The 13200-nt window shown below is 40.9% G+C and overlaps 1 protein-coding gene across 9 annotated transcripts in view; it reads left to right on the forward strand.

The window, feature by feature from the left end:
• Window positions 1-231: 231 nt before the first annotated feature.
• LOC146665086 (pleckstrin homology domain-containing family A member 5-like) overlaps window positions 232-13200 on the forward strand; it is an 87424-nt gene continuing 74455 nt past the window's right edge. For all 9 annotated transcript variants that reach the window (XM_085412535.1, XM_085412526.1, XM_085412525.1 and 6 more), the window contains exons 1-3: window positions 232-359; window positions 481-557; window positions 2999-3056. In XM_085412535.1, the coding sequence (XP_085268661.1) occupies window positions 268-359; window positions 481-557; window positions 2999-3056 (227 nt within the window). In that variant the 5' untranslated portion in view covers window positions 232-267. The remainder of the gene's footprint in view (window positions 360-480; window positions 558-2998; window positions 3057-13200) is intronic.

The following is a 13200-nucleotide window of genomic DNA, read 5'->3' on the forward strand; positions in this document are numbered from 1 at the left end:
GACTTTTTTGACTAAAGCCATGTACACAGCGATGCAAAAACTTACCTAAAAGTAAAATAACTCTTTTATTGTGTCAGTAAAGAAATAAAATACATTTTGGGTTAAAAAAAACCCTCGGCTGTCCAGCCATTATTCTCCCATACAAATGAATGGACTTTACCTGTCTGCTCTACACCCTGCTCTCAGCCACCCGCCGTTGCCAAGGTTTCCGTGTACGCGCTGCCTGGGAGAGCGGAGCCGCGCGATTGTCATACAGTACTGCCAGACATGGCGGCGGAGCTACAACCCGAGTGGATTTCTTGTCTCCCGTCTTCCTGGAGTTATGGTGTTACTCGGGATGGACGTGTCTTCTTCGTTAAGTAAATATCCCTTCCAAAGGCAAACGCTTCAAGTCATTCTGCTCGTTTCTATTTCGAACAAAGTCACCGCTGGATTTGAACGCATATCTCGCTCTTTCTCTCTGTCTCTCTTTCTCAACAGCGAAGAAGCCAAGAGTACAACCTGGCTGCATCCAGTAAGTGGTGAGGCAGTTATAACCGGGCACAGGAAAACTCCAGGTAAAGATGTCACTGTCAAGTTTTTCTCTTATCTTGAACGCCTTTCGTGTTCGCCCCGGCAGTGTGTTGTTGTTGTGTTACCCAAAAGCGAACACTTCCCACGCTGTGCGTGTGTGTGTGAGAGAGAGAGGCTGTGATATCCACGCCGTGTTTCTTAACACACGAGTGGGTTTTTGTCGCTCGTGCTGTGAAAATTGAGCCCTCTCGTGCCCACCTCTGCCCAGCTAGTGCCACTTCCTTCGCTGCTGCCTCTCCCCAGGGTGGTCAGTCAGTGGAGTTGAAGAGTGGACACTAGCCAATATCGCCCGAGAACTAGTGAAGAGGCGACCTTTAGCCTAATAGCAACTAAAGCACGTAAACAAATGTAGGAAGTCGTTTTTTGTTTTTGTTTTGGCTTTGAATAACCCAACGCATTATGTTGACCGTGCAGGGGAGTAAGATTAGTGCATTTAAGTGTTTTGACACAGGACCCTACTTAACAGTAAGCTCCTGTGTGACAGGTAAGCAGGAAAACTGTAGCAGATTGAAGTATAGCTCTGCTGAATTTCATCATTAATTTTTTTTGCAGTGAGCTTATATATATATATATATATATATATATATATATATATATATATATATATATATATATATATATATATATATATATATATATTCCTACAAAAAGCTTGACTTATCTTAGAGACATGGTACAATTAGCTGCTTAGTGCGCTTTTCTGGTGAGATTATGATGCAACTATATACAGCAGCAGCAAGCTCTTCTTTAACTTCAAGCACCCCCTCTCCTGTTAAGAGTGTCTGCTTCATCTGAATATGGCTGCAACCAATGAGTTGTTTTTTTTTTTAATAATGTGTGAGTTCATACATTTTCTTTTCTTTAAAAAATTGTATTCTATTAGTATCAAAAATTGAAAAATGTCCATCAGTATTTCACCACAGAGCTGAAGCCCAGAAGGCAGGCAGCTATTCTAAAAAAAATAATTACTAATATCATGATATAGCTCTGTTCTTTTCAGTTGCAATGATATGCTTTTATTAGCGTTGTGTAATAGTAAATGAGATATTTTTTTGTGGTTTCCGGGGGCAAAACCACAAAATTTGAATGTATTCTCAGTCAGTTTATTGACCAGATGACTGAACTGATTTATCAAGAAACTAAGTGACAAATTGAGCACAGGCGGAATAATTAGTTCCAACCCTAAAGGTGATGCATAAAGCTGGCAGAGGCAGCATATTTTTGGTGTCACTCACTAATTCATGTGAATGAAGAGGGGAGTAAACTCGCACTTTTTCTGGGCTCTCGTTCAGGGCACTAGAAAATCTAGCTTGTAATGAAGTACTTGGGCAAAAAGTAAAGTTTGTGCAGAAAATATGCAGTAGTGCGATGGGTTAAGTAGAGGACTTTTACAAAGCAGAGCAGTTTTTGAATCCCATGTGAAGCTCAGCTTTGAGTGAGTTTTAGCTTTTGTGAAGCATGAGCAGATGCCTGCATTTGTCTGATGGGAGGGTGTTAGGAGGAGAGCTGCCAATTTTCATATTCTAATTTCATAGCAGTTTTATTTATTTATTCTTTGCCTCCTATTGCTTTTTTTCAAAACATATTTTTCAAATTTTTAAACATTTCTCCTTTTTAACAAACTGGAACTTTCGAAATTTGCTTGAAAATTCGAGAAACTCTAAATTTTCAAGGTGGTTGCCTAGTTTTGGGTAAGTGGGTCTTTCATGTCTGGCCAAAACACCTTTAACTTTCTGGGACAAACACTCATACATACATGCATGCTGGAGGTGTTGTGTAGCATCAGCTTCTACTACACTGGCTGCAGGTGGATTGCTGAGCGGGGCTTCATGGACTAGACTTGTTCTGGTGCTCACTCATGGAGCTTTAACCTCCTAGGACCTGGCATCTACATATGTGGACATCACATTTTGTGTTATTTAGACCAAAATACTCAATTTTACTCTGCAAGGGCCTGATATCCACTTAGGAGGACATTATACTGCCACTGTTCTATCGAAATTTTAAACGAATATCCTCATATGTGGCTCTTATTTTTCTTAGAAACAAAAATAAGGTTAAAAAAAATCTGGTAATTCTTTGTTTTTTACATTCATCGAGTGCCAATATGCCCAAATATCAAAGAGAAATTAAAAATGCATGCTTTGGAAGAGTTCGGGTCTTAAGAGGTTAAAGACCATTCACGAGAAGTATTTGCAGTCTGGCAGCACAAGTCGTCCCATCAGGAAATGTCTTTTTCATGGTGGTGTGTGCTCGGTCTGCATCTTTATGAATGTCAGGACCCAAGAGGCCCAACAGAACCCCAACAGAACATAGCATCGTAATGACATGATCAATGTTATTTGCTTCACCTCTCAGTGATTTTTAATGTGGCTGATGGCTGCATGATTGTTCACATATTTGTCCACCTTTCCTTCTTTCACAGACTTACCCACCGGATGGGAGGAGGGATATACGTTTGAGGGAGCACGGTGCTTTATCAAGTGAGTTTCCCGCCTATTTTACCGCATGACACGCACACCCATCGCAACCTTAGTACCTCTGCATACAAACATGTCATCTAAATTCAAAACACTTCCCCGTTGCGCGCCACCGTGGTACCTCGATTACAAGCATAAATTAATTTATTTCCACTTAAGTCACCTCAGAGGAATGAAACGCTCCTCTCAATAGTCTGCAGCTCCTGAAAACACGCCTTGTGGTGGATGTGTCAATATAAAGAGGTTGTAAATTTGGAACCTTTACTCCCTTTTTGTGTGGCCTATCCCAAAAGTTAATGATTACACAGCTACATTGTGCAAATAACAGGCAGACATGGACACAGTGTGCTTGCTTTCCTCTTGCAAGCTGTTTGTATTTATTCAGACTTACCCTGCTCAAAGCTGAGTCTGCTTGGAAGAGTTGAGCCAAAGTATAATGCGTTCTCTTTTTCTGACAGTTATCCTCGCTGTTTGGGTTTATACGGCTCCTCACATTTCAGGATGACACTTGTCCCTAAATAGATGCTGGAGAATATTTCCGAAATACTACATGCCAGTCCACTCCGCTAAAGGAAACGTAAATGGCTTCTCATTCAAAGTCTCCTTCCAGTGATTTTTTTTGACATTTTTTTATTCCTACATCATATCTCAGGTATGCTAATTTCTTGTGGCTGTGTGGGCAGGGGAGAATGTCATATATCCTCTGTGTCCACTAAAACACTTTGTTCAGTTCGTGACCCTCTCCGTGTGAAGCCCAGGTTCTGCATGAATTACGTGAGCAGTCGGCCATAGTCTTTGAAATACAGTAAATTTCACATTTTGCTCTCTTCCCCCAGTAGCCTGATGTATGCGGCTAATCAAAAGAGATCACAAGTGCTGTCATTCATTGGGGTCTGATTCATCATCTGTCCTCCAAATCCAAGGGTATGAGGGGGGAAATATGTTGTTATTTTGCATGTTCTCTTGCAATTACGTTGCACGGCACGTATAGATGCGTAGTATGTGAACATCTCTGCCAAAGTACAAGAAGGCTTCTGAATGACTGAGGATATAGCATACGCGCCATATGAAAATAGGATATTATACCCTATTATTCTCATCGAATCCTCTCTCCTTTGACTTCCTCATGAATTTGAGGAGCTTCATGTGGCAGGCTGCCAGGCAGTCGGACTGAAAGGCAGTAATTTTATATTCCAGTATTTTATCTCAGCTTCTCGGTGCAAAACAGACTTGAGGAAGACATTCATTAGATGATCACTGTGATTTTGGCACAGTCCAATGACATGGTAATGTTGCCTGTAAAACAACTCACAAACTAATCATCCTGCCCCCCCACAAAGCAGGCCATCTGCATTTTTGTGAGAAAAAACCCATTTGGTTTAAGCCGTAGGTTGAATTTTAGTCAAAACTGTGAAAAAGTAAAAGCATTTTAAATGATATCGTTGCCTTTTATCTCATATACTGGCATACTGGCGCTTCAGCAGGGTCAGAGTAAACAAAAATATGCGGATGGCTGATTCAACTGAGCTTGTCCTAAACTGAAGCGAAGCAAGTAAAATACACAGAGAAACGGCTTCAGCATACTGATTCTCCCTTCTGTTGACCTTCAATAGCAATTCCCTCTTTTTTAAAACAGTAATGAAAATCTAACACGGAGCAATGTGACCAACATTTGACCGACACTTTCACCATCTTCCTTCTGTGTCCTCTTTTAGTAAGTAAACATTTACCCCGTCCTGTTTCTTGGGAACGACTTTGCTTCTTTTGTTGTTTTAACTTAGCAAGAGCTTTTAGAATTTGAGTCATGTCGTCAGAACTGCGAGTGTTTTAAAGATGGTGGCACATGCTGGAAAAATATTTGGTCAACTTAGGGCACAAGATCAGCGATCAAGACATCTTTAAGGTGTTTTTATGCTTTACGTTACGAGGTTGCGTAAAACCATGCCTGTTAATTTCATTGTGACTCATGTTTTGACATAGAGCTTTGTTGATAGCTTTATGTGATAACTGTCTTGGACGGTCCTTGAGGCATTTTGAGGCTTTGTGTGAGGTTGCCAGTAAAAGCCTCTCAAAGCTCTCCAGTACAATTAGCCCAGTGACAGCTGTTCTTATGTTTTACAGTAGGTTATTATTGCTTTGTCATCATTTTTGTATTAAATATCACAAGTTTGGAGATCCTTTTTTTTTATATTCAAGCAGTGGCTCTAAACACACACTTGTGTGAAATATAGACACGTTTATTGATCAATTTCTGTGGCTGTTTTGCTAGAAAGCGGAAAAAAAAAACCTTGTGCCAAAGGATCTGGCTTATTCACATGCTGGCTGTGTGGCTTGGCTGTTACCGTCGGGTTACACAGTGTGAGCATCAAGGAGCAGATTGTGCTGACGCAGGCTGTCCTCTGATGAGATGTGCTGGGAAGGATGAATTGCAGGTTGTTGGTGTGATAGTGTGGACTAGAGGCATGCTCCGTCCCAAGATTTGATTAGTTTGTGTCGCCGTGAGTTCTGAATGAGTGAAGGTCACTGGAGATGTTAATTGAATCAATCATAGCTTACTGCTCTCCTCAGACTCGCACCACTTTTCTGGATTGGTTTCTGGGTTGCCTGATGCAAAAATAGGATTTTTTTTTCTTTTTTTTAACTTTGTGGTGTGTTCCAACTGGCAGGTGGTGGGTGCTCGCTACCCAAGTAACAGAGATCCTGGTGAGGTAGAAATCAGCAAGCTGTTAACTTGTTAATTTCATTCACAGGCAGTCAAAACAGTCAGTGCAGTGCAAGTGCTTTGCTTCCATGTCTGACAGGACTGCAGGCACTGAAAGTGTGCCAGTCCTTTTTGCTAAGATGCTTCAGTAAAAATGCCAGATGTACCTAAGTATGACTGCATCCAAATTTTTAAGTCAGGAGTTTTGGCCACCTCCACAGCTGTTGAACTTGGTAATAAATCAGAGAACACTTCAGCTATTCTCCTGACTTTACTCTGAGATGATAATCCACATATAAGAATAGTAGACACCTTAGAAGTTGGGTCCTATCTCTCATTAACTTAACCTCTATGCACTCCTGGATGCTGAAGATACATCTTTTACAAAAGTATATACAAGCACAAAAACTATATGCATTGCTCTGTGCAGACTACTGCAGGCAAAGTCAAGCATTTCTACTTTTATTTTAAGACATTTTCTCTCCCTCGTGTCTATGAGTAAATCCAGCAGCCACCCAAATCTGTTCAGCTTGTTATTATTTGTGATGAAACAGTATTTTATGAGACTGGTCCATCTGGCAGATTTGTTTTTTCATTTTATCTCCATAGCACATAATCCCAGATTCTAACTCAAGCCTCATTTTGAACAAGAAGTGGGCCTGTGATTTAGGCACTTTTTGCTGTGTTTTGTCACATTTTGCTAATGAGCATTCCAGACCTGTGAAAACCTCTCAGAAGTGTGTGTCAGGGCAACTTAGGTGAAGTGACTTTGAGTGAAGCAAAGGTGTCATAGCATTAATATATAGTAGGAAAGCGGTGACCCTAATTGTAAGTTTGCTGCCTCGTCGATGCTGTAAGTGTAAATATGTTTATGAAAGACAGGTGCAGAAGTCAGTTCCCGGTCTTTGTTTGCTATTCTTGTCTCATTAATTCTGTCTGGGAATGGAAAAAAAAACAAAAAAAACCCCGCAAACTGCTGAACTCAGGGATAATTGCGCTAGGTTTGTCAAAGAGACTGCTGTTATCTTGTTTTGAAGCCTAATGAGTGAGTAATAAGCAGTCTGCATGTGACCCTACAGTTTTGCTTGATGGCTGTCCAGTTAGTAATGCTTCATTTGACGACTTTTTGCAAGTGAGCTTTGAGGACAACTTACCGTTTCCAATAGCTTATCAGTGTGAAATGCAACATAAAATATACATATCGTGCTAGTCTGCTCTCCAACTACCATTTTCATTAGGCTATTCACTTCTGCTGCTGCATAATTCATCACTCAGAGCAGAAGAAAGCATGTCAATTAAAATGCCGTCAATTATGACAAAAATCTCCTCAGTGGATCTGTGTTTAGCTGTTGGCTTTCTCTGCTTTAAAAGCCCGTGTACTCACGTGTCAGGTTACTCCCAGACAAATATTCATTGGTGGTTAATGTCCATCAAAACTAAATAATGAAGTTCATATAATAATCTTTTTAATGACTGTGTTTTTTTTTAAAATTGATAACCTAGATTGTGCTTATAATAGGTTTCCTGTTGGGATGCAGCAACATCGGTGTTTTAAATAACAATCTGACTGATTGCTGATGCAGTGTGGGGTTTTTTTGTTCTGCTTATTTGCTATGTTAATTATCTGTTCCATCTTTTGTGCAAGGGAGGGATCTTCATTCTTTACAAAAAAGCTTTTAGCTCTTTGACATTTGTATGGGGCAAATCTTGTGTGGTACAGCTGCTGGCATCTATAAATGTTATGTTATATGCTAATATGTTGATATCAGTTAGCATCGTTGATACTGGCCTATAATAAGTCAATATTTTTCATACTGACTCACATTAAATCTCTTGTTCAAAAGAAATACACTTTGAACCTAAAGAGGATGTTCTGTTTGAAATTATGTTAGTATACATCCAACTATCCTCCCTGCCTCCGGCTCGGCTGGTTATCCGGGTTCAGGTCACTGCGGCAGCAGTCTCAGCAGAGATGTCCAGGCCTCCCTCACCGACCACCTCCTCCAGCTCATCCCAGAGGACACTGACACATTCCCGAACAAGAGACAAAGTCTCTCCATTATGTTCTATCCTGGGGCCTCCTGCTGGTAGCGCATGCCTGAAAAAACGCTTTCTAGGAGGCATCCCAGTTAGATGCCTGAACCACATCAGCTGGCTCCTTTCCATGTGGAGGAGTAGAGGCTCCACTCTGAGCCCCTCCCAAATTATTGAGCTCTTCACCCTGTTTCTAAGGGAGAGTACAGCCACCCTTTGGAGGAAGCTCATTTCCATCGTTTGTATCCTTGATCTCATTCTTTCAGTCACTACCGAGAGTTCATGACCATAGATGAGGATAGAAATGTATGTTGTCTTACTCTTTATCACAACAGACCAGTATAGCGTCACAGGAGGATGCTGCACCAATCTGTCTGTCTGGAGGCCTACATGGTCCACCCTCCTTTGGGTGCACCACTTGCAGGAGTGGCCGTAGGGGTTCATCCCCAGTTGATGAGCTATTAGTATTTTTATATCTTAATTTTTATTTACCTCTGCATAGTTGCAGTGACTGTAGAAACAAGCTGTGAACACAACAGAAATATTACAACCTTTGAAGTTGGCAAGCTGGCTGAATGTCAGTGTCATCTAAGTAACAGTTATAGACATGTCTGACTAAAGTAATAACACCCAAACAGTTTTCGTGTCCTTGCAGGGTAAAAAAAAACTTAAGTAAACTTTTAGACTTAAAGTTGAGCTACTCCAGCAGCAGCAACCTTTCTCAGACATTTCCTGTAGCTGCTTATGAGACTTGCACAATGATGAGGAGGAATTTTGGATCTTTTCTTCCTACAAAACTGCCTCAGTTCATCAGTATTTCTGGGATGTCTTCATTCAACAGCCTTCTTCAGGTCATGCCACAGCATCCCAATTGGGCTAAGGTCAGTTTTGCAATACTAAAACAGGATTTTTCTTCATTTTTAACCATTCGTGTCACTGATTTGACTGTGTGCTTTGGGATTGTGATCTTACTGCATCTCCCAACCTCTCTTAAGCTGTAGGTCATGGACTGCTGCCCTGACAGTATCCTGAAAAGCTTACTGATACAATTTTATGGTATTGCTCTTTCAGTGACTCCAAGGTGTTGAGCAGTCCTTTGCCTCAGCTGAAACATACAGTGGATGAAAGTCAGAGCACTAATTGCAAATAATCAATGCAGAAGTCCTGGTAATTCGAATGGGTTCACAAACATTTTATTGCATTCGATGCATTCACCTTTACCAGTGTTTTTGGCTTGCCTTGTGTCTTTTAAAGTCTCATTTTCAGACAATGACGTCTGGAGTTTCAGTAAACCCAGGCGTCTTATCAGCGATCATAAGATGGAGATTAAAAAGTCACAGCCCTCGAAGATGGGGTAGGGGGTGGGGGAGTTTGTTTTTATTGACCAGAGTGAAAATGATTTTTTTAAAATTGAAGAATGACTTCACTCTATTTCTCATTTCTCATTTCTACCTGGGTTTGCTGCATCATTGTCAGTAGCTTTTCAAGAACTCAGAGTTGAGGTCCTAATCCTTCTGTGTAAGAACGATGGGAGTCCCTATGAACCCTCCTTAACTGTGAGAATGACAGTTATGGCAGACATTTAAAGACACTCCCTTCTCTCCAGGAAATAAACCATAGCTGTGAGCAAAGCCTTATATCAGCCCTGATTATGTAACCCTGAAAATCCAGTCATGGAAGTGGAGAGGAAGGCACAGAATCAAGCCCTTGGACTTGAAAATAAATAGATGCAAGTTAAGGTTGTATATTAAATTGTCTGATAACACCTACAGGTTATTTAAACCCTGACTTGTGAAAGCAAAGCTGTGATCAGTCATGCAGAGAAGGCTTTTTTTTACCATATGTGCCCTGGCTCGTAGTATATCAAGAGATTTATTATAGAGGGAACAAGTAAAGCCAGTTCCTTTCATTTGTATTGCAAGAGCTGTAGCTTGTTCCACAAGACATTGTATGAGAAGCAGGGTGCGCATAGGAAAGCCTGCCAGTCTGCCTCACAAAGACAGATGACCACAATCACATGTACAAGGTAATTCATTTCTGATTCTACTAACTTCCTCCTTGTACATTGTAGGAAATTTGAGCACTTGTTAAAAATTGAGGTGACACACAAACCTTTAAGCTGGGAGGCCACACAAGAAACTACTCAGTGATAAAGAATTGTGACAGTGCACAGAAAAATTAATTAGAAAGCCAGAAGAAGGGAGTTAATATTCAGAAACAAACTCCTGAGTTTCTGAGATTAAAGATGCAAATTTATGAAATAAAGCCACAAATTTACAAGAAAAAACATTCAAATTTTCTGACATTTGTAAGGTTAGATCGACCTCATTACACCACAGATGCTAGTGGTAAACAGGGGATGCTGCATGCACACAACTGGATGATGTAGCGATATGCTTGCATGCTGTCCTTTGAGTTGTAGTCCCTCATCACAGGCTGTATAAAAGATGTATGAACCTTCTGGGTCTGAAAAGTGAACCCATGGAAAAACCTGCATTCTTCTTAAGGGACCAGTCGAGAGCAACTCCTGTGGTTATTTAGATGTCTGCGACTGTGAAAGCGCCTCTCAGCTCCCTCACTCCGTGACCACTGTAAACATTTTCCTCATGAATTTGTGCCTTTACTGGTTTCAGGTCATGTTAATAAAACCTTAAGTTAATTTTGCAGATTGTGGTCATTATTAGAATTAGAATTAGAAAACCACAAGTTGCCATCCAGTGAGTGAGCGGTTTCTCAGTCTGATCCAGCGCTCGCTCCTCGTGTCATATGTTAAAACAATGAGCTACTTCTGGGCAAACTCTCTTTACCAGGCTGACATCAGAAATGTATGAAAATGTTCTGCATGTGGACGCAGCAGGAAGAGATCAACGTCTGTGTGTATGGGGTTTATTTGTTTTATTTATTTATACACGGTGCACAGGTTAAGAGTCCTGCGTGTCTAAAAGCCAGCGTTGATTGATAGCTTAGATTGAATGCAAGTCTGTGGTGAATGACGGATGTCAAAACTGCTTTCCATGTGGAGTGGCCTGGAAAAAAAAAGCTTTGAAGTTCCTCTGTTTACCACTTTAAGACAAACTGATGTTAGTCACACGTGCATGTTTCAAGTTTCACCACAAAAAATCACACCCTTGGTTTTGAGGGTGTTCCAGTATCAGCAGCATTAGGTGGAACTGCCCGCTCCTTTCAGGAAGAGATCTATGAGCAACAGAGAGGAGCAGCAGGACAGAACATACAGCTCACGGTTGCAGATTACACAGAGGTGAATGAAATGCTGTGTCACTGCTCTGACCTTCTTTAGTACATTATGAAATTTTGTCCTTATTTTGGATTTGACTCAATTACAAACTTTGAGTCAAATGAAAACCAGATTTTAGTTTTCAGTCATAACATCAAAGCCTATTGGGTTATTGTTTGTAAGTTGGCCATTACACGTGACTAACTTTAAGAAAAGGCACACGGGACAATGTCTTATTCAAACTGCAAAGTGCTGAGAGAATATTTACTCATCCTCTTGGCAGGGGGAGGCTCTGATGTGTGTGACTGCTGACTCACTAACACTGTCTGTGCTCAGTACTCTTGCAGAGCACTTGTGTGTGTAATGTGATTTAAGAGGGAGACCAGACTGCTGTACATCATCCTGATCTCCACATCTATAACTCTCTGTTGTGTGGCTGGGTGCTGACTGGGAGACAGACAGTCAGCGAGGCGAGCTTTGAGCTGCTCGCACTGCTCTCACGCCTTTAAGTCTCGGTGGGGTCCTCACCATCTGGCTTCTATTGGGAGGGGTAAAGTGTGTATCTGTTTAGATGCTCTGCTTGTGAACATATGTGTAAGAGATGCTCTGATGTTGGTGGCTGCCCCAGGTGCTGATTAAGACAGTTTCTCAGTGTAAAGCCACATCAGACCAAGTTAGCCCTTTTGTAATGTGCATGTTGTTTACAAATTGTGTGCACAGAGATTGCTTCTCCTTTCATCCCATGAGGAAAAAATGGAGGACAAAAAATATGGGTGGGGTTTTAACATAATCATAACTCACCTTCTATGGCGTTTTAGGTGGGATATGGATGTGTTTGCACATATGACTTTGCTGTAGTCCACACAAGCCTTGCTGGTGATCAGATGTTGTGATTGTTTTATAGTTATTTCTGTAATTGAGCCCTTTCTGGTTAAATCTTACAAAATATATAAAGCAAATGTAGGCCCACACCTTTGGGTTAAGTAAGGGAGCATATAGATGACAGTAATTCTTTGGTCCTAAAGCCTCTTAGTTATGCGGCATCTTTCATTTAATGCTGAGAGAGCTGTTGAACCTGATTAATCCCTGTATTAATCTGCAATGAGCCATCCTTTGTTGATGTTGTGTCAGGTTGAATCCAGGGACATCTGTCTCCATGGAGGTCATGCTCTAGTCTGCTATTACCCCACAAATGCTTTGGATTACGTATGAAAACTTGGTATGCTGGCTGTGTTGTAGTTTTTCAGATTCTGATTTTCGAGGGATAATGCTTAAGTCTCATTCTGCATTCGCTTCACTATAGTCAATTTTCCTTGATTGCAATGTGTACATTACAGAGGGCTATGAAGTCTTAAGTCACAAGGACAATATAGAACATTTCAAATCCGTACAGGCTGCTTCTGAAAGGCCCGAGGAGATTTATAAAGCTTCTACTCATAGCTGTTTTCCAGGGTGCCCATGGTAAAGAAATCTGTGGAAATAAAGCAAGCTGATCGGTGAGTGATGAAGGGAAAAGCGACTTTTATTTGCAACTGGAATACTTTACTTTTTGCCCATGTTATCAGTTCTCTGATCTATTAGTGGTGGATATCTCTTACGCTCTTAACATGTTACCGCTTCCATATCATACCCTGAAAAATCTTTTACTTTCCTTCCCCAGCTTTATCTTTCTCTCTCTGCCTCTCTTGTCTGTCTACCTCGGTCCAGTGGACAGTGCACGGCCCAGTTGTTTTCCAGATGGTCTGTGATGATTAGGGAGCTTTTGGAAGCCATCATTCTGCTCAAATGCTCTACAGCTGTGAGCTCTTGGAGCACCGTGTTAAAATGTCCACAGAGGACTCCGGACCACTAATACAGATAAATTAAACTTCTGAATTCGTCTTTAACAAATCCAAGCAGGCAGGGGGTTGCCTCTTTCTTTTTATTTTTTTAAATTGTCTTTTTTCTTCCACTTTATTTATAAAGCGGAACCAAATCTCTGTTTTCACAGTGAAGCCTTCGTGTGAAAAGGGTCCATTAAACTATTGGGCCATATTGTCATTTCACACATTTCCAGAGAGTTAAAATAAAAGGAAAAGTGGTAGAAATGAAACTTCAACACTGCTGTTAATACCTACTTGGTCCTATTGATACTGTGGCTTTGCTTTTTTGTCTGTCTCTCTCCTGGCAACAGTGTT

Source organism: Rhamphochromis longiceps, linkage group LG7, assembly GCF_057381845.1.
Source record: "Rhamphochromis longiceps isolate RC_006_pf linkage group LG7, R_longiceps_female_GT1.1, whole genome shotgun sequence".
Taxonomy (NCBI): Eukaryota; Metazoa; Chordata; class Actinopteri; order Cichliformes; family Cichlidae; genus Rhamphochromis; species Rhamphochromis longiceps.